We start from the raw sequence: 22,359 nt of genomic DNA, 5'->3' as shown, positions 1-22,359 counted from the left end.
TTTCACATGGTCTTCACCAATTGCGCGCCCTTGGTTATGAAATAGCCATGCGCCTGTGGCCAGCTATCAGATGTGGTACACTGCAGCATCATGATGGCGGCAGCCCCGTTAAGGCATTGAATGGAGCCAGTCCAATATCTCAGCTGGGGCTACGAAGTGACAGTACTCTGACTCTGAGATCGACCAAGCGGAAGTCAGTGTTGACCGTTGTGTCTTATACTTATCGAACAGACGCCGTATATGTGACGGTCTGGTAAAGATTCTCGGGCTCACTGGAGTCGCGTGAAGGGATAGGGCAGGCCATGTCCTGCTCGGCACTTGCAGTGTACGGAGTTCGCTGCGCTGCTACTTGGCGTGAGACATGAAGTCTCATGCATGGGCTTCGAGCATTTCAAAAAATAATTCAAAGCGCATGGAACGTGCCAAGTAAATAATCCCAACAAAATGCCGGGTGGCGTAGTGGACACAATACCTCGTCTCGCTTCGGGGGCAGCGAACAGTCCACATCGCACGCAGGCCGTCCGCATGTCCAGAATGGGCACATACACCAGTTTGACTGCGCCATGATGCGTCGCGCTGCTCCTGACGACCGAAATCCGCCGATCGCCGTCTTCCGGGAAGGCTTGCCGCTCAGCATGGGCCTGACTGCATTAACGCCGGCCTCAGCGTTCCTCGGGAGGATTGTTATGCATCACGTCTCCGTTTTCGGCCTCGCTGCGTGAGTCTGCGAGGCCTGCCGACGACGTCCGTCTGCCAGGCACACGGCGCCGGAACGGGGCCCGTCCAGAGCGGCCTGCTGACAGTTCCAGGGCGGAGACATCATCTCAGACATTCATCTGCTCACACTGGACCCGCCTACAGGCGGCTGCTCTGTAGCCGGTAATGGAGATCGTGCTCCCAGCTCAGTCATCATTCTGAAAGAAGGCACTGGTAGTCTAACGGCATGTCAGCCATCTTTTCCAAGGATGGGATTATGTTTGGCCTCCAGCTCCCTGTTGACAGGCAGAGCTCCCTGAGTAGTGCGTGCATCCGCGATGTGGAAGGGATGCGCCATGGCTATGGGCTGCGCAGTGCGGTCCGCTGTCGTACAACACTAGCGGGCTAGCTACTGCTTGTGGAGACAACAAGAGTACCGACAGTTAAATCTTGTGGCTGTGTCGAGGGGCTTTATTTTCAAAGGGCAAGAGCCTCCTTCAGGCGGCCTTCTCGGTGCGGGGGCCATTTCTTCGCGAAGGGCTGTTCTCTTGCCGGCTACAATTTAACGCCAACGCGCGCTCAGCTCCCACTGCAAGAGAGACACATCAGACCAGCGTTTACCGGGACGCATACCACGATTTGTCCACTTAAATGCGAGTTGTTTACCGGAAAACACGTCTCCTGTTACAAAGGAAGCAATACTTGCGATTTCGCCGTCTGACCATGCCACAGTCAGCCAAGCCATAGATCAGTGGCACACTTTGAAGTTCGCTGAACGCTGCCGGTCTTCCATTTACCGGAGAGTAGGGCTCGCTACGTTTGTGATCCTAGTTAAGCGCGGGATCAAGGCAGTGAGTAGAAGCATGCACAATTACCAGGAATCGGGATCTCTGATGCCCCTTTGCTAATTTAGCAAAGCCCATGGGCTTTCTCGGCTAGAATGGTTGTCTGCCTGACGCCGGACTGTAATGTAGATACAAACAGGCTTAGGCTGACATCCCAAGCTAATAATAACCAAATTTAGTATGATTTGATACGTTGTTCTCTTTCCCACCACAAAGTGATATGAGATAGTGCTGTAGAAATGAAATTCACGTACCGCTGCAGGAGCTTCGATGAGCCGTACACATTTTACATTACAGATATTTGACAGGATGGAAGAATCGGAACTACATTGAGCGTAATACAGTGTTGCATGGTGTGACACAGGCTATAGATGCAGAGCACTTTGCTTGATGAGTTTGATTCAGATATATGACAAACTTAACTTCTGGTCCTGTGCCATGGGCAGAGTTCCAATGAAGTGCAAACACACTACACTTCAAGTTATACATCTCATTATTTTCCCTTCTGGCCCTAAGCTGTCCTCGGCTGCGGATTCATCTACATCGTTAAAGGCGCATCACATAACACGGCAATGGGTCTTTACTATAAAACGAACCGCTGGAAATAACGGGAGTTTTCTTTGACTTAAGGTACCAGCTTTTGTCAAGAATTGGAAACCAAGTCTTCAAGACGAAACCATGTTTGATGAATGGCTTTCCACGCTGTAACTGCAATTTTCTTCGTACATTGTCATGCATCGTATATTTAGTACTTGTATCCACCAGACCTGTGCTCGACTCTATTTGAGCCAGGCCATCCCTGACTCTGCCTCATTGTGTGCATTGTTGATTCCGACTCTGACTCGAGCTGACTTTTGCAAGTTTGTGCGGACCAAATAGAACCTTCTCTCATGCGGAATCCATGCAATACGGCTAGTTAAACAGATGACATCGGGAATTGACCCCAGCTGCTTATTGCTGCGCAGTGCTCGCACCAGGTGTTTAATTCCCGTAGTCATGCTGTACGCCTCGGTCTCGGCCAGCCAGCCGTGGTAGGTGTCGTTCGGCCCTGCCGCGGCTGCTGGCTCTCCGGCCCGCGTCACTGCACACCCTACAGTGTGGCCCTGTCACCCCTGCCGCCGCTAGCTGGCGCTCCGGCCCGCGTCACTGCACACCCTACAGTGTGGCCATGTCGCTCCTGCCGCGGCTGCTGGCGCTCCGGCCCGCGTCACTGCACACCCTACAGTGTGACCCTGTCACTCCTGCCGCGGCTGCTGGCAGGCGCTCCGGCCCGCGTCACTGCACACCCTACAGTGTGGCCCTGTCACTCCTGCCGCCGCTGGCTGGCGCTCCGGCCCGCGTCACTGCACACCCTACAGTGTGGTCCTGTCACTCCTGCCGCCGCTGGCTGGCGCTCCGGCCCGCGTCACTGCACACCCTTCAGTGTGGCTCTGCCACTCCCGGCGCCGCTGCTTCGCGCCTATCGGCATCTCAGCCCCCCCCCCCCCCTCCCCTTTATTTAGCTGCCGCCGTTGCTGCTCCCGCCTAGCTGTGTCAGACGCCGTCTCACGGCCGCGCCGGACTCACGCAAAATGTTTTTTTTTCGCACAGTGGTTTACCACTGTGCGAAATTACATTACATCACACGCCTGTGCCGAGTGAAGGATGCCACAATGTGACGGGAATTCGTTCGTATACTGCTTTTGCATAGCTCACGTCGTTCACTGATGGTATGATTAGACCTGCATGCCAGATGATGGAACAGCTTTGTTGTACGTGTGTAGCTGGAAATTGTTTTGTTCTTCGGTGTTGATGTTATTTTATTGCATGAATCTCGGCTATGCAACTTAACTGAAAAGGTATTGTCGGGATGTAAAAATGGATTAAGTGCAGCCACAAAAAAGGGTTTAGTTTCTCATTCAGTTGGAGGTTCTGCTCGCTCCTCGATGGACGGAAGAAAGTGAACCGAATTAGAAGAGAAGCTCATTTATTGGCGTGTGATGAGGAAGGCTTGGCGGTTTTCCCTTCGCGGCACCCCAACTTATTCTGCGCCGCTACGATCCCGGTTTGCACATGCCCCGTTTCATGCTCTCCAGCATATGACTGAAGCGGCCGGATTTGAGCAGCCAGTGGGCCAAGCCTACGATACCGTCAACCCGCGCACATCATACAGGCTTTAAAATGCAGCTATTGGACAGTGATTAGTGAGCACCTTACCTGTGCTCTTATCAGCCTCAAACATCAAATGGTTTCTACAAGCGGAAGCAACAGTTGACCATTCAGAGCTGAAGCAACAGTTGATGATGACCACGATCTCCTTATAACTGTCAGCGATGGCCAGTTTCGCATGTCATGCAGATGAACCGAGGTGTGTTCTGTGCGCCTTGTTGCGTCACGCCTCACCCACAACGGCCGTGGAAAAAGTTTATCAAAGGTCTCCTTATCGGAAGGGGCAGTCTTCCAGTTACTGACATGTGGAAGTAATTCGAGAGCAACAAGGTTGCTCTAGATAACAACATTTCACTATTTAGAAAACGTGTTTCTCACTATATCATCGTCTGTTTACGCCGTGGGACATTTGTTAGACATCAGGGTCGCCACCGGACTGGCTGTATTACGACGGCCACTGCAGCAGGCGAGCTGGCTTACTAGCGGTATTTCAACTCACCGCAGGTAGCTTGTTAATTTAGGCGTGGGAAAGGAGCCAACAATCGTTATGTGCGCGTGTTTGGGTGTTTGGGTCCCTTCTCGTAGTGCTTCTGTTTATTTGTTCCCGATGAATGTTTTTTTACTTGCATTTGCATTCTCGATTACGGTGTTATTTTTAGGTTACTTAATTGCCAGCCTCATGTCCGCTTTAACTAGCTGAACTGCCCGGATGCCTGTGTTGCGCATCACAAAACGTGGTGAGTGATCGAGGCTTGCATTTAAAGCGTCGGTATTGTTGAAAGGCAACTACTGCCTGTGAATGTGATGGTTCGCAGTGATACGAATAAATCAATGGTCATATTTGCCTTGACCTTGAACACGGCATGGTCATTGAGTAGGCAGAATTCGTGTGACGTTTCTATGACGTCAGTCATTTCTTGGTGAATTTCATTTAGGCGGCGCGAAATAGTCCACACAAGGTCGCTTGTGCCTTGCCCATAAACAAGAACATTCTAAGCATTGAAAATGGCACAGCTGTAAGCTGCAAGAAACGATGTCCAGCATGTCTTTCTCAGTTCAAAACGCCATGCAAATAAGAAATGGTTCTCTTAACAATTACCCGCCTTTGCGAAATGGAAATAAATGTTAACGTCGTAGCGCAATCCATTTTTCAGGCCCTGAATTTTTTAATTTTACGTGGCTTAATCAACAGAGATCTCGATCTCTTATTTTTTCATGACAAGTTCAGAGATCTTATGCTGACAGTAATCGGACCCCCAGTTTTCGACGGGTATTGATCGAACGACTTAATCAGGTAAGCATTGGTTAAAATGTGCAGTCTCAAATACATTTGCATCATACGTCGTGACCTGCTTGCCTCACACCCCAATGCCCCCAACCCCTGCCCCTCCTACCAGGGACGGTGCAGGACAATATAACCAATATTCGCTCGGTGATTCGCCGAACCAGTACCTCCTGGTATTTTGGAGGTCAATAATTTTCAGCATAAATATCTGAACTCCCCGTGCTTTTTAATTCTGGCACCGTCGGCCTTTGTCTCAGAGCCGATACGCGAGCACGCGCAGGGCTGTTTAACGTGTGCTAGCGGATTATTTGGAACCAACATCAATTTATTATTTCATGATTGATTTTAACACAGCTAGAGAAGAGCGACGGTATTGTAATGGTGCGTGCCACGTGTTACATCCCACATGGATAACCCATTTCTCTAAAGTAAATTGTAATCTGACTTGTGCGTTACACTACAATCTTTATTTAATCCATTCACAAAGAAGTGCGCGGCTATTTTCATCAATAAAGTGATATGAGCAGGCTCGTTGCGTCCATGTTAGCAAGGAACAAATTGTCTTATTGTCTTACCCGACATTCTTCTCGGGTTGGTGCAAATGACTAGCTGTCACTGCAGATTTCTAACAGTTTGCGTGAGAATAGCGTGGCAGTGATCGTAGCAGTAATAAATAATAGATTACTGGCGACCTCGCTCATACCAGTCCTTCTCACGAGTCACACAAAGATAGATCTTGCCTTTCTAGAGCTTTTATTGGTCAGTACCTCACGCCCACCAACGATCACGCCACACCACAATGTCTACGTGCCCAACCAACAGAACGCTCGCGTCTTTCAGTCTATGGCCATATGAGCATACATGGTAACAAACGACTGGTCTGATATACCAGCTCCAATCAGTCACGCGCCACTGAAGTAGTGTGATTATTAATCAATGAGAAGCGTGTATGACATCGTACGATGGGCGGCTAAACCAATTATAAAGAGCGAGATCGCCTTGCAAACCCGGAACTATGTGATGCGACAGACGGCCGATGAGACGCTTAGGATGACTTGTTAAAAGAAGTATTGAATCACGTTACGAAAATTATATGTAGCTTAGGTTCCAGCGGAACAGATAGCATGTGGTGAGATCTGTTTACAAACTGTCTGGGCATGGACGAGGACGAGTCTAGTAGCTGCACGTAATCCAGCCGGCGGCTGGCTGTTGCAATAGCGCGCCACTCGACCAAGGGCGAGTCACCCGGCCGGCGGGTCCAGCGAATATGGCGGAGCTGTTATGTGTGGCTAATGGATGGCAGCTAGGATAAGGTCACAGAGTGGGCTGTTTGATGACTTAGATGAATTTGACTTGATTTGACTCTTTTGACTTGATTTTGACTTGATTTGACTCTTTTGACTTGATTTTGACTTGCTTTTGACTTTGATTTGACTTGGCTCTTTTACCGTCTGCGATAAGTTTGGGTATTCTTTTTTGTAATGGATGTGGCTGGTCCAATGAGCAGACATTTGCAACGTAGGCGTTATCTAAAGACTGTGTTAGTGTGCGAGAACCTTCGGGCTGGAGCAAAACGTGCTGTGCTCTATAGTAAACCCACTATGTATCTAACCTTGTCAAATTCTGCACGCACAACTTTTGAAAGAATGGAAGTTCGTCGTGAAGATAAGAACGACCAGGACCATACTGCTGGCTTGGCAATGAATTTGTCGTTCGTGCCCACCTTGGGCCCTTTTCTCATGATGCGGCCACCCACCACGTGTCCCATAACCACTGTGCTGAAAATGAGTTGTATCCTAGTTTTCTTGAATCATTGTTGCTAGAGTTTTTAAGCGGATCCGGTGCGCTGTCCTGCCATCATTAAATAAAAGCCAAATAACCGTACATCAAGTTTTAAAAGATCTCAGTATCAGCCGAATTGGTCCAAATGAGGTGAGTAATTGAAGTTAGGTCCCGTTAATGTTGTTTTGGCACAATGACTTGCGAGCAAACTGGTTTTATGAAACGAAACGAGACTGCAGCGATGAGCTGGAACTATTTGGTATCAACTTTAATAATTCGCAACACAATATGTGGCTTAAACCTGCAAACTTGTTTGCAGCAGCAAATGTGTAGATAGCTATACATATAATAACTTTAAAAATAATCATCCGCTCTGTACAGTCTTAGTGTGTCGTAAAGATGTCCTTATCCTGCCATGGTTAACACGGGCTCGGGTGGGCGTCAAATTGACCCCCCGAAGGTTTTCCGGCATGGTTTCCGAACGGCGTAGTGTAGCCGCGCCAAACTCTGCATAGCTATAGAAAATTGAATATCGGATTGTCTGACATCCGAAACTTAGATGTACCTTGCAAGGTCGCTGATCTATGGCAGGTTAGTCAGGCCATGGTTTCTGCGAAGGCAATTTCAAGGGATTCGTTCAATCTGATCCAACAACGGAGTATTAGACGGAGCCCAACATCTCTGAGATACTTTCTTGGGCAACACAACAAGTGAATGAACAAATTGAATTGACCTAGGGTCAGGTATGAGGGTCAGACCAGAGTCAAAACCCACCTGCTGCGTTACTCTAGGGCTTGCTGCATGCGGTAGTTTTTGGTGCGCATTTATAACAGGAACCGCATTATACACCTTCGATGCACTTCTTTGAGGTCAGAAAAGGTCACTGACTAAAATGACCCAGGTCAACGTTTTGTTTTTAGAACCATTCTGCCTATCGTAATCTTTGTCACCCACTCAAATGGAGAATTCAAAGTGGTCTTGCATGATTTTGGCCACTATGACCTTACAAACGTTAAACGAGGTCACTGACCTTAACTGAGCACGTTATTTTTTTGTTAAGAACAGACATCTAGGTTCCAGGGGCCCTTTGAAGACCAACCGGGAATTGAGCCCTGTTTAACCGTATTCGACCCGAAGCCATGACCTAGGGATCTCAAACAAACTCAAACTTCAAAGAAACCTCAGTGAGTTCACAAACAGGTCAACACATCCTATGAATTTGATGTCTCTAGCTGTCTTGGTTCCTGAGACCTCATGCGGGGGGGGGGGGGTGAAATTGACCCCCACCCGAGCGAAGGGTATCCAGCCGGCCACCTGGGCGCGTGTTAAGATAATGATATGAAAGCTAAGGACATTGTACGACATGCGTCGACTACTAACGGCTACAAAAGTCGCTTTTGAGGTTGTGTTCGACTGCAATTCCCGCAAACGTGTTAGCTGGTATTCCTCGCCATTTGAAGCAAGTCTATGGCTTCGTGTCCCTTTAGAAAACAAGTTGCAGATATGCCATGCCTGCCACGTGATACGCAACTGGAAGTGTGCGATGGTGAATCACTTCCGCAGCTCCTTGACGCCTCTTCCCACGGACGAGGAACACTTAAATATACGGTCAGTTAAGCATTGGGCAGGTATAAACCCTCGAAGAGAAACAAAGCCCTGCACATAAATTCCGCCGTTATTCATGCAGATCCGTTTCACTGCCTCGACTGTGACCATTTCGATCCAGTCGATTACATGCCCCAGTGGCGGGATTGGAGCCTCGCAATGTTGATTTGTGGCAGGGGCAGATGACCACATCATCTTGGACGCTTTTTGCTGTGCTTCACGTATTTTTAGCAACATTTGGGGAATATAATCCCAAGTTAACAAAGGTGCCGATGCATTTTTGGGGTGATTGCGATGCCTCTGAAAGAGATGAAGGCCTTATCTATTCTTTATGACGCTTAAGTGATACACGCATATTACATCGCTGATCTACATGACCTTGGTGGTTATGGTAAACTGCAAGCATATTTTGTTGTATTTGCAGCCTGCCAGAAAGCCATGGCCATCACACGATCACCATGCATTTTTACATTTCAGCCTTTAGCAATTGTTAGCGTAGTCTTCGTGCATTTACGGGGAGCTCCAATATGGTATCCTCAACCGACGACGAAAAATTGTGGCAACAGTGGAATGGCGCGCGTTAATTTTCGCTCCGCGCCAAAAATGTCGAGGCACAGCTGCGCCACGGACGGTCGTCGAAAAACGATGCAACTGTGCCGCCCATAAAACATGTTTATGAGAGAAACCGATCGGTGCTGATCCAGTTCACTGCGACTCAATTGTGATAGCTTCTTCTGACTGGTGTGGTACTGCAGTATCCGTGGCTTCAACTGTTCATCGCAGTTTCAGCTGTGGTTTACCAGCTGCAGCTATTTATTGGAGCAACCGATCAGTGTTGACTCAGTTTACTGACACTCGCTTCTGAGTTTCTTCTGGCTGGTGTGTGGTTGCAGTATCTTTTTTCATTAGTTCATTGCAATTTTAACTGCAATATATCAGCAAACGCTTTGCAATGTTTGCGTTGTTTGTTATAAATAACATATTTTGCCTGTCGCGAACGAGCGTACTTCTGCTTATGTACTTCTTGTTGTGTAAATAAAAGTGTTCCATTTACCCCGAGGAAGTTCTCCGAGAAGGTCAGGGAAGAGCCTGTGCGAGATCTGGCGCGCTGTTGGCACCCGGCTCAGGTACAGCGGCGATTAGATGATCGTCCCAGGGTCGTCGCTCATGGCGGCACACGTGCTCGCGATGGCAGGCCGTTACGGCCGCCGGGTACCGTCGCTCGCAGGCTGTTGCGATTATTAAACCGGTCTGGGCCCCCGGGATGGGTACTTACACCCACCAATGGATCCGGCGCGTCAGCGGCGCTTCGCCGAGGGCTATGGCTCTCTGAAACGGCAGATGGAGACGTAAATGTCTCACCGGGATACGAACGGCGAGGCTTCTGTCTCACCGGGTCCTAAATGAAGAGATTTGCGTCTTCGACACACGTGGGAGGTTCGTGTCTTTCAGCGACGCCTGATAGATGGAGCCGTGCTCACAGGATCCACTAAACACTAGATCACTAGAAGACACTAAACACCACCAGCTTTCGTGGGAGCACCCTACCAGCCAGCCGAGAGCGTCAGAACGGTCACCGAGGAACCACATTTTGCTGACTGCTCATGCTTCTTCGATTGTGGCGCAATAGCTGAGGCTCGCAACTATGAACGATTTGTTTGATATCTAAACGCACAAATACGCAAAACTTCTGAACTAAGACTAGATGGACGTCCATGCTCGCAGCTCCAGATGGGTGACGTGGCAAGTGCGTCTTGGTGCGCAAATGCATTGCATGAACAAGGCAACATGAAAATGAAGCGTTTCGAGATTTACGTCCAACGGTGTCCAAAATATCCTAGAACTCCGACAATGGATGTAATTCAGACGCTCCAGGTCTGCCCGCGTCTGTACAAGCGTTTAGTGTGCGTGTGTTCTCTGACAGCATTGACCGGTCCCACAGTGTAACCTCCCCTTGACCTGCGGCACCTCATCTGACAGAGGGCCGTGGCCAGCTGCCGGGCCACCTCCGGCTGGCCGCGGATGACAGCTTGGTGTTCGACCACGTGACCCGCGCTGATGCCGGCGCCTACTCCTGTACTGCCTGGGGCGCCGGTGGCAAGACCGCCTCCGGCTCCACCGAGGTCACCGTCGTAGGTCAGTCCGTCGAGCAGTGATGGCGATGGCGATGGCGATCCTCACGCATGCTAGGGAATGTGGCAAGCCTGGCTGCGTGGGTGGCACACACACACACACACACACACACACACACACACACACACACACACACACACACACACACACACACACACACACACACACACACACACACACACACACACACACACACACACACACACACACACACACACACACACACACACACACACACACACACACACACACACACACACACACACACACACGCACACACACACACACACACCACACACACACACACACACACACACACACACACACACACACACACACACACATACACACACACATACACACACAAACACACACACACATACACGCACGCACGCACGCACGCACGCATGCACGCAAGCACGCGTGCACAAACACACACACACACGCGCGCACGCATGCACGTACGCAGGGACGTACACACGCACGCACGCACGGTGATGTGTGACAAAGCTTTGTTTCGTACAAGCAAAGTTTGTTACTTGAGAAGGGGTGTTCATCGAGTTTTGTACCTAGTTTTTGCTGATAACTGGTAAGGGATAACCTGAGAACGGACTTGACTTCATATTTACTTCCAACACTATCCAAAACCCTCGGTGTAGGTGCAACTGTGTCGCCGGGGAGGCTCAAGAGCCTTGCGGTCTTCTTGAACTGGACCTTACGGTGGCTCATTTCACCCGGCCCGTCCCCGACGCCATGGGGCTGCCCTGGTACTCACCACAGACAATATCCACCCGGCCCGCCCCGACGCCATGGGGCTGCCCTGGTACTCACCATAGACAATATCCACCCGGCCCGCCCCGACGCCATGGGGCTGCCCTGGTACTCACCACAGACAATATCCACTCGGCCCGCTCCGATGCCATGGGGCTGCCCTGGTACTCACCATAGACAATAGCCACCCGGCCCGCCCCGACGCCATGGGGCTGCCCTGGTACTCACCATAGACAATAGCCAACCGGCCCGGCCCGAGGCCATGGGGCTGCCCTGGTACTCACCATAGACAATAGCCAACCGGCCCGGCCCGAGGCCATGGGGCTGCCCTGGTACTCACCATAGACAATAGCCATCCGAGTCACGCTGCCGAACTGAATCTATGATCGGCTTTATGTTCTCTGCTGGAATAGGCGACTCTTGCCGCCTGCGAATGGCGAGGCGCGCCATTAAATGCCGCTTCACCGACCCCGTGCATGTCCCGGCCAAACATTCAACAGCGCTGACATATGTGGCCGATTTCTCACCCACGGCTGGCGATAACGCTGGTTCCGAGGCCGGAGCGCAAGGGCGCTGTATCTGAGGTCTCCGGACTGGGAACGACGGCTCCACCTCGTCGACCAGGACATGCATCACTGACCGCCCCTCCCTCCCCCCCCCCCCCATCTCCTCCCCTCCATCCGCGCATCGCCAGCCGCCGCCGCCAAATCCACACGCCGTGCCGTATATTCCGCGGATGCTTATGAACACACCATTCATCACGGTGCCAAACTATGGGCGCGGTGGGCAGAGATGCTGCGAGGCGTCCCGAACTGGACGGCCGCGCCAGGTTTGCCGCAGCTCCCCCGGGGCACGCCGGTACACGGCGGCCGCCCGCGGCCTGGGTTTACGCGCCGGCAAACTCGCGCACCGATAGCCCCGCGTCTAAGTGGAAAGGATGGTTCGCCCGCCGAGACAACGGCAGTGAAGAAAAATAAGAGAAAAGAGTGGGTGGAATTGGAGGTGGTTAGCCTAGGGGCGCGAAACAAGGGAAGAAATTCAGGCTCCCAAAGAGCGAGAAAGGAACAGCGAGGAGAGAGAGTGAAAAGAAAGGTGCACAGCAAGGGTATCAGTAAGGGCAACAAGGGTCAAGGGAAGAGGGGTTGGCTTTAAGTACACTCAGTAGCACACGAAGAAATGCGTCGCATTAGCCGGGTGCTTCAAGCGTTCTAACATATAACCTTTTCAAGGTGTCATTTGGAAGATAATTTATATGTCGGGCCGTGTGATAAACGGCCTTAGGCTGGCACAGTTGATCAGGTTTCTACTGCGGCTCGAGGAAGCGTATCATGGTTCCTCTTGCCCTCTTGCCGAAAAAACTTACAAAAGGTTTTGAGCATGCTGCTGAAATTTTGCGGGTGGCTAAATTGACATCATTTTTACGCACATTGTGAAAATTTGGAGCTTATGACCTTGACAGTTCATGGTCTGTAATCGCATTGCCGAGGTCATGTTTGTGCTATTTTACTAAGAAAAACTACTTAAGACGCTTATTTTTCGTAAAATGTGAATTTCAGTAAAGTTATATAGGTTTTTGTAATATGCATAACGTTCTGTACTGTAAATGTACAGAACGTCTGTGAATCTGTAAATGTTTACCGTTCAGGTGAATCTTGCAAGGTCGGGCCACCCCAGGGCATACTAGATTAACTTTTGATATTTTTTTAGTGTGGCCAAATTTAACCCGTTTGACCCAGATTTGCTGGCCGATGATGATGCATATCCTGCGGCTAGGCGAATCTTTTCTAACATTGCATTTATGTGCTTAGTTAATTTTTTGATGAAGCCACATAAGCCAATGCCACAATATCCTCCATCCCTTCGATCTGACCTGAAGTAACATGGGAATGATATTGTGCTGTACTCATGATGCGCCGATGTCAGTTAAGGATCATCTGATACGGTTTTTTCCAAATCAATTCAAACACGCTTACGCAATGTCGTGACCTCCCGAGTTCTTCAGATAGTATGAGGGATATATAAGGTGCTCATTGACCCTTATGACCTGACTAGACCCATCAAAGGCGACACTCACCATTATTAAGTCACATATACCTATTGCGCTTTGATGAGAGCTTTCCAATCTTTTCCCTATGATTCCAGCCTTTTCATTGGTCTCATATTTGACATAACGTGAGAAATTTGCATATTTAAGCAACTTGCGCGGATTTATGTTGCCTTGAATGTTAATACGCTTTGTCAAAAAGCATTTATAACTTGATATTTACGAGATGCTGGGGTAATGTTTCCGAACAGGGCCAATGCTGTTTTAGGTCCGTTTAGGTCATGATGGTATGTAACGGTCGGCTCAGTGAGTTCAGTGGCATATTTGACCTTGCGGTGACCAACAGGTGGACGAAAAGGATGATGCACATGCGAAACGTGCCTTTGAAAAAGCGTACCGTGCTTAACCAATGTAAATCGCAGGCCCGGCCATGCTCGTGCTTGAGAAATGGACTCTATGGGCTCAGACGGACAGGGAGTTGACTGTTAGTTGTTGGTGACCCCTGGCCACAATAGACACCCGCACTGACCCTGAGGTTCCCAGTCGATGCAAGAGGCTCTTTGACTGACATTTAGGGTCACGGGCCTACGGGCAGCAGCCGTCCTTAATGTGATCTACGGTTAGCCCTTCGGGCCTTTCGGGGCCTCTTGAAATACTTATTCGGTATCCAGCGGTTAAATTTACCCGATTTGCTATCTCTTAGCAGTGCTAACCAATCCCGCCGCCATCGAATTAGTGAAAAAGTGCAATTATAAAGTGATTCGCAGTGCTGACTTCAAAGGCAATTTGACTCGACAAATGAACGGGCGATCATCATGCATGGGCCGCACCATCTGCACCAAATCGGGAAGGTTCGAAGCCGAACGACTTAGTAATGCTCATCAGCGAAATTTCTTCTCACCTTTCAAAGTTATCGTAGTAGTATATCTGATTCTCAATTTTGAGACTTTATCCCTCCAAACCGGGCGACTCCAGCTGACTGGCCTGGCTGACGACCGGTCGCGCTGAGCGTCGCGCGTGGCGGGCTGAGCTCGGGTGGATCCGGCGGGACCGGCGCAGAGCGCGTGCCGGCCGCCCCGCGCCGCCCCGCCCGTGATCAATGGCGCCTGGAATTAAGCCCGAAATCTGCATATCTCATGGGAAGCGCATGCAGCCTATCGGCTGGGCATTTTCATCTGCAACGCTTCGCTGCAAGCGGAAAATTCCAATTCTCGACGGGCCGGGGCGGCCGCTGAGAGAATACATTAGACGCGGCGGCCCGCACCGGCGACGGGGCCCTGCGGCCGCGCCTGCATGGTACGAACCTTATCGATGGGCCGGAAATCGATGTTCGAATGTGGAATGGACTGAACGCCCGCGGTATCCATCTCATGTGGGCGAGGCGTTCCTCAAAATATATCGCCAGATATGTCCGGAGGGACAATAATCCGATATGAATGTGGGCATGACGCAGACGGCGTGTCGCCATCCACGGAGGCGTTATGAAGTTTTGAAGACCTTTAAGCGGCTGAGGAGGGGCTTGCACCAATGAAACTCGCCCAAATTGGGGAGATCATAAAGCGAAGGCGTCTTCATCTTGGATGGTGGCTTTCCGCACCAGCACGGCAACTGGGCTTAGTGCATACCAAAGATGAATCCTGGTGCACGAGTTTGATACGGTAAATTATAAATGTGGATGTAAGTCGGTATTATGTTTTTGATGTAAACTTTCTATGTAAGTATCATATAAATTTTCCCTTGTACCCGGCCGCTCGCTGAGATTTAGAACAATTTTGGGGAGGATAGACAGCTGTCATGTCAAAAGAAGGCTGAGCTCCAGGCGTGATTATCTCCCAAGCTCCAGGCGTGACCATCTCCTGAGCTCCAGGCGTGAGTCATCTCCCTGAGCTCCAGGCGTGACCATCTCCCGAGCTCCAGGCGTGACCATCTCCTGAGCTCCAGGCGTGACCTATCTCCCTGAGCTCCAGGCGTGACCATCTCCTGAGCTCCAGGCGTGACCATCTCCCGAGCTCCAGGCGTGATTATCTCCTGAGCTCCAGGCGTGACCATCTCCTGAGCTCCAGGCGTGGTCATCTCCCGAGCTCCAGGCGTGACCATCTCCCGAGCTCCAGGCGTGGTCATCTCCCGAGCTCCAGGCGTGACCATCTCCCAAGCTCCAAGCGTGACTATCTCCCGAGCTCCAGGCGGGACCATCTCCCGAATCCCAGGCGTGACCATCTCCCGAGCTCCATGCGTGACAATCATCCGAGCTCCAGGCGTGACTATCTCCCGAGCTCCAGGCGTGATCGTCTCCTGAGCTCCAGGCGTGACCGTCTCCCGAGCTCCACGCGTGACTGTCTCCAGAGCTCCACGCGTGACTGTCCTGTCTCCTGAGCTTCCGGCGACGCCGTGTCTTGAGAGACGGTGCTCGGTCAGGCGCGCCACTGAACCGCGACCTTTCTGCTGCAGTGGGGCCGAAGGTGTCGCCGTTCACCTTCACATCGGCGCTGCGGGCCGGTGACCGCGAGTCCGTCAAGTGTGTGGTGACCCGCGGCGACTCGCCGCTCCGGCTCGCTTGGCTCAAAGACGGCGCCCCGCTCGCTCGGCCCGACGTTGCCGTCTCCAAGGTCAACGAGTTCACCAGCATCCTGAGCTTCCGCAGCCTGCGCCGCGACCACTCGGGCAACTACACGTGCGCCGCGTCCAACCAGGCGGGCGGAGCCAATCACAGCGCTCGACTCGTCGTGTCAGGTGCGTGGGCGGCAGGGCGGGGGGGGGGGGGGGGCTCCAAGCCGGCCGTAGTCGTCGCCGGCTGTTTCAGCTGAGATCGAAACGATGTCGTTCGTTGAAATGGGGATAGAGTAACGGCTCGGCTCAGAAAGGGACCAGCAGTTGCTCGTGGCTGATGGTGCTGACGTTGCTCGAAAGGACACGGCTCGTATGGCAAACTAACGTCTGTGAAGGTAAGACAATAGCCCGTCGGGTATCGGTTCCACGGCGTCCTATTCGCTCTTCGGTATCTGGATGCACACCATGTGAAATGACCATGCAACTTAACCACGTGCGAGCAACAAGGTCTAATCGGGCTTTTCCGTTTCAGTTGCACCTTTCTGGACAACGGAGCCGGAAGACCTTGACCTGATTCGAGGGGAGAGAGCCGAAGTGAAATGCGCTGCCGACGGGTTTCCAGCCCCCGTCGTAACTTGGACGAAACTCATAAAGAACGGTAAGATGCCATCTCCTCCGGATCCGACGTCGAGTTTTTATTGGCCGGAATTTATTTGCGCTATTTTCCCCGTTGGAAAAGCTGAATACCATGAGGCCAAGCGATCATTTGTCCGTTATGATTTCGTCAACTCATCAAAGAAGGATCAAGAGCGGCAATGCCTGGCTCCGCCATTTTGCAGCTGTGCAGACCCGGTGGGGCTCCATTGCAGCGAGGGCTGCCGGGCCTTTGACAGCGTGGTCCGCCGGGCTACTCAACCGCTGCAACTGCCGTGACTCAACACTCAACAGCCGCTCAACAACTGTTACCGAGCCGGCCGCCATTTGGCAGTAGATGACGGTCTGAAATTGCCTGCTTCGTCGATATGCTTGGTGTATAGAGCCGTATGCAATCAGCCGAGGCTCGGTGCAGCTGAATCAGATTGACAGGTTTTCATGTGTGTAGACTCACTTATTTCGCGATATGTCTGCCGACCTACTAGCACCACCCAAGCAACAAATGACGTGACATTGCAAGGGTCATTCCATGTCAAGTCGAGGAGGTTCGTTCGTCACTCTTTGTGATTGCAATGCAGTTTTGTGCCGATGGGGCTTGCCATGGAAGACGATCGCATGTCAGTTGCTGGGAAGGTGACTGCCGGGTCAGGATCCGTGGCCATTCAGGAACTGCCTGTTGAATGAAATGCTTGTGAAGCTACGTGGAAAGAACACAAGTTGACGATTTTAGCGCAACTTATGCTTTTTTGATATTTTTCAAACGCGCATGACTTGTGACCATTTCCATTGTTTTGACCTTTCATTGGACTAATTTAGATAAAGCATTTCGGGCTTTAACTATTTTTGCGCACCACATTTTCTTTGATTTTCCTTTTAATTTTTTTCCGGCACGTGCAGCATACTTAAAACGTGAGGAAAGATAATTGTTGAGGTCAGTAGACACTTTTGAAACAGGAGAATGGATGTCTCACCAGTCCAGCTTTTACTTCATGTATTTTGCCCTGCGGAGATTTATGGCTTTGACCTTGAGAGCTAAATGAAAAATGATTACCAAACCATATTATACCGCAGAAACAATGGTCATTTCCCGACATGTGCTTTATTCGACCTGTCAGAGTACACTAAATTCGGTCGTGTTCCCTTGCATCAGGTTCGCACCAATGCTGGCAGGATTTTCAGTCGACAAGGACACCAATGGTATGAAAGTGTCAGTTATAGTCATCCTTGGGCATATACGATTTTGAGTTAGAAACGTCTTGAGTGTGGATGATGACTGACGCTTCAATATTGATTGGCTTTATGTAGTTTCTACGAAATGTGATCAGAGCTTTAAAGCCATGTGCCGGTACGACCACTGTTAAAGTGCTCATGACAGACCATCATGAGTTTGGTGCGTTTATAACCAGAACATTCTACTCAGATTTGATGGAAACCTTCTTGTGGCAATGATTTCGGTTTTGATGATACAGGATTGCACATGCGTATTGTCAGAGCAATGAGACCAAGTGCTATCGGCGACTGATCTTACATTAGTCGTGCTCTCAAGGTCAGTACCGTTGTTGGGAAACAAAATTTATTGATTGATCTCTTTCATAAATGTGGTGAGCCAGCGAACCATACAGCTGTTTATCGACGGGCATATCGCAGAGCTGTTCGTTCCGTCGTGAAGGGCGAGCCGCGGCGCGCCATATCTCGTCGATTCGACGGGGCTGGCAGCGCCGGCATCGACTCATGCTCAGTTGAAATAGGCAGACCGGGCGTCTCAAAACTATTACTCACTTCGAAGGCACCCGGAAATACTTGTGGTGTGCTCCAAGCTGGAAACTTAGTGAAGCTGTTAGCGACGGCGGTCATCTGTCTGTTACGGTAACTTAACGAATAGACGTCATCATCACCTTTTCAACCCGTGATCATTCTTTCCGCTTCATTTGTCGTTTCTTGTTCGTTCTTGTTAGCCCACTGGCTTTGTAGTGTTGGATCTGACACCGCGTTCGCACCAGTTACCGGTTAGAACAGAAGTTGTTCACAGCTGGCCTGGTCACCGGGGTTCGTAATTCGGTCCAATTGGCCAAGTGTCGAGGTCATGCAGGTTTCGAGCAAGAGTGCGGGATTCCCCGTAATTGAGGAGCCAGCCGATGCAGTACAGGAAATGCGGTGCAGTCGACCAATACCGTCCAGCGTTCCGTTTTCTTTCGGTGAGATGTGAGGGAGTGGGAACAAGTAGGGGCGCTCCAAACAAAGCCACTGGTCAGTTGCATCACCCCATTTGGGGAATACTATTCATTCCTCGGCGGTCTTGTTCGACAGACTTTGCAACGTACGAAACACGTCAGAATAAGACGGTCATCCATCACAAGTTATAGATCCTTGTAGACATCGAAAGTAGATCAGCTTGTGAAATACTCGTGGGATATGGCGTAGTTTTGGTGGACGTTAGTGTAAAAGGCCGTTTGAGGTCCAAGACATCAAGACTCAAGTTCAGCATGCCTTAGGATGACCATGGCGTACTCCTAGAATGCCATCGTAGTCGAGGTAGATAGGTAAAATGAATTCAACGTAATAGTGACAAGAGCAGATTTGCTGTGCGAACGCGACTGCGTTTACCCTGGTCTGACTTGTCACTCAAACGATACAACTCTGTGAGTTGAGTGAGTTATGTTTTGAGCGAGTGTGAGTTGGGTGTGTCGCGAGGTGGGTTGTCATCATGCGCATGACATTAAAACCCAAACGCATGAGGCGATATATCTTTTGCACCTTTTAGAATTGGTACCAACTGGTGTGACTAGTGCGTCGATGAGCACGCCTTTCATGGTAATTCAGCAGCGGGAGGTTCATGAGTTGGTTTTATAGGTTGCACCATGCAAATCTGGGCCATTCGCAAGCTAATACACAAACAACATTGCTTGATGATTAGCTGACCAGGAGTTGGCCCAGGTACGAGGTTTTAATAATGAAGAAATTGCTTAATGCGTAGTAACTTACGTCGTGTGAACGTGTGACCAATATGTTGCGGGCATCACAACCATTTTATAAGGGCACTGGTCATAGTAAACATGTATAATTTTATGAAAGTGTTTAAAACTATGCAGTTTTGCATTCCAATCTCAATATGTCGAAGCCACAACTTCTTATACTCTCACTTATGGGAACGGTGACAGTCTTGCTTACCGGACAGATACGATTACATCTGTGCGGCCGACAAATTTAAGCATGTTAGCGAGTGCAGCCGGTTGTACACTCGCAAACACGGTGCAGTTAAAATGCCCAAAGCAGGCAAATCCATGGCTTGTGAACGACAGCGGGTAATGGTGTGTCCACTGGTGTTAGTACTGCGGTCTGTTTCCTCGCGCATTAGTAGAGGTTAACAGTCTTACCGCCGCACGGGGGGGGGGGGGGGGGGGGGGCGGGATTTAGATCTGTTCGGAGTTCGTGCTCCTGGGCTTTTTCGCTATGTGAAAGATGTAATTACTATCTCAATGGAATGAGACAGGTGAAACTGAATCCTATAGAGAAAGGTCACTTCATCAAACAGCCCGCACACAAATGACTAACAATTTATGCAGCACAAACCTTTGAAGAATTGCTCCTCATGTTGTTGACGGCTGCTTTTAGTTGCCATCAGCAGTTGCAACCATGTCTGCTGCTAAAAGGTATGAAGCCGACTGGGCTGAGCCCGTCACTTTCAAAGTTTTGTCGCTGTGCCGCCCTCCCCCCCCAAAAAAAAATCATTTGCATGCGGTGCCAGACATGCTATACAAGCTTATAACACAACTTGTAAGACCGTTTTGACATGGGCTCATAACAGTGCTGCTACACAAAAGTCTTACATATGAAGAAAATTTACATATGGGCGCTGAAATGAGTATGAAATGGCACACCGGTTGCCAAGCGGTTCTATATAGGTACAGCATTATGAAGATTTAGGGATGTTAGGCGAGTATAAAATGCGATTTCATAATGCAGCCTGGCTCGGATGTAATAGCCACCAGTCGCTACGTATTGTTGTGTGTGTAGCTCTCAGAAACGTTCCATCTCCACTAAGTTGTGCCAGAATCGAAGCAGGTCGGGATCAAGAGGTGTCTGTTTTCGATCGAGTTGACTTGATATGACCCAAACGGAAGTGTGCCTACTCGCAGTATCTGCCTGACTCAGCGCATCAATCCCAATGAGACGTCTAATGCCAGTTAACTCTTGCCGTCGCTGTAGACAGCGCACCTCAGTTATGGGCTCCGGCCTGGCTTTGGTAAGGTCGAGGGACTTCAGGCATTCATTTTTTCTGGGAATGCCCGCGTGAAGATATGCGAGCATCAGATTGCGGGCATAAGATACGCGTCTCACGATGTGTCATCGCCATCGTGTGACGTGCTCTTGATGTCGCGTCACTGCTGGCAGCGCCTGCAGTCGACTCGGTGTGTGCCGTCCTAGTCGTCGGACACCAGTGCCATGAATACAGGTCCCTTGAGTCCCGCGGAGCCCTTGGGTTGTCTGTCAGCCAGAGGGTGCGTGCGTGCGTGCGTGCGTGCGTGCTGTGCGTGTGCGTGCTGCGTGAGTGCTGCGTTGCGTTGCGTGCGTGCGTGTGTGTGTGTGTGTGTGTGTGTGTGTGGTGTGTGTGTGCGTGTGCGTGTGCGTGTGCGTGTGTGTGTGTGTGGTGTGTGTGTGTGTGTGTGTGTGGGTGTGTGTGTGTGTGTGGTGTTGTGGTGTTGTGTGTGTGTGTGTGTGTGTGTGCGTGTGTGTGTGTGGTGTGTGTGTGTGTGTGTTACACGGAAGCGGAGACCACTGACACGACGGGATGTGGTGTGAACCTGTCTACAGTGTTCTGAAGGTGCATGGAGGAAGATCAATCTATGTTATGATAAGGCTGCGTAGTGTACTCAGAGTCGCGTATTCACCACATTGACGCTGCAGTCCATGCAGTCCATCCAGCGTTCGAGGCGGAGAGTGCGGGTGGATGTGTACTGCAAGCTGTTTAGGTCAGCTCGCCTGGTCTGGGAGCGATAAGGCGGCTGCCGCTTCTCTGCCCCGGTCTCTCGCCTGTTCCGCGCGCTATGGCTGCCGCCGCGCTCAGACGAAACTCTCAGCGCTGAGGACGGGGATTCCTTGCCGCAGTGTCGGGCCGCCGAGCTAGCCGCCATCAATGCAGAGCTCACGGAAGACGGAAGTTCTCGCCAGTTGCCGCGAAACGCCACAAAGTTTTCAGTTGATTAAAAAGTGTGTCGATGCTTACAACTTGGAGTTCTCCAAAAGGCGCAATTAAAATCGTATGATGACCATTGTTGGTGACAAGACTTATGTGCCCCGGCCCGACCTCATTTGAAGCTGTCGCGTTCAATTGTCGTCCAACTAAACGCGGCGCAGTGGTAACTGTTTTGAGATCTTCAATACACGCCACGTGGTCAGTGATTGCACGGAACCGTGCAGCGGCGCGCTGATGGATGCGCTGTCACGACTCCCCTCGAAGCGTATTTTCCAATGCTGTGGGATGTTTTCGGTGCTCCTAGCCTGTGTTGCTGTTCATTCTTGTCGTGCATTAGTTATTGGCAGCCGATTGAGCTTGGTGACCCATTCACTAATGAACCTCAGGTAATGCAAACCTATGTACGCTTTCCTCATCTCACCATCCGGTATTCTCCTGCATCTACCCATTTAACCTTACCCTTCTTAATAGCCTGCCCAAGGGCGTAGTTTCATGAAATGAGTTGGAGGGGAGGGGAGGCCGAAACGTGAAAAAACTACAAACTACCCTGGAAATATGCCCACGAACACATTTCTCCCCTAATTTGGCCCACTTTTTTCCCGAGGGCGGAGGTGGGCTGAACCCCAAGTCGGAGGCGTGGGGGGGGGAGGCTTAA

At 50.6% G+C, this 22,359-nt stretch overlaps 1 protein-coding gene across 1 annotated transcript in view; it reads left to right on the top strand.

Annotated features, from left to right (window-relative positions):
- The window catches only part of LOC119107246 (Down syndrome cell adhesion molecule-like protein Dscam2), a 170,112-nt gene that overhangs the window by 120,380 nt on the left and 27,373 nt on the right, over positions 1-22,359 (top strand). The window contains exons 15-17 of the mRNA XM_037230662.1: positions 10,342-10,497; positions 15,758-16,039; positions 16,389-16,514. Coding sequence (XP_037086557.1) covers positions 10,342-10,497; positions 15,758-16,039; positions 16,389-16,514 — 564 coding nt within the window. The remainder of the gene's footprint in view (positions 1-10,341; positions 10,498-15,757; positions 16,040-16,388; positions 16,515-22,359) is intronic.

The sequence above is a fragment of the Pollicipes pollicipes genome, unplaced genomic scaffold (genome assembly GCF_011947565.3).
Source record: "Pollicipes pollicipes isolate AB1234 unplaced genomic scaffold, Ppol_2.1 Scaffold_6686;HRSCAF=7923_pilon_pilon_pilon, whole genome shotgun sequence".
NCBI classification, from domain to species: Eukaryota; Metazoa; Arthropoda; class Thecostraca; order Pollicipedomorpha; family Pollicipedidae; genus Pollicipes; species Pollicipes pollicipes.
This window is presented reverse-complemented; position numbering and strand designations above follow the sequence as displayed.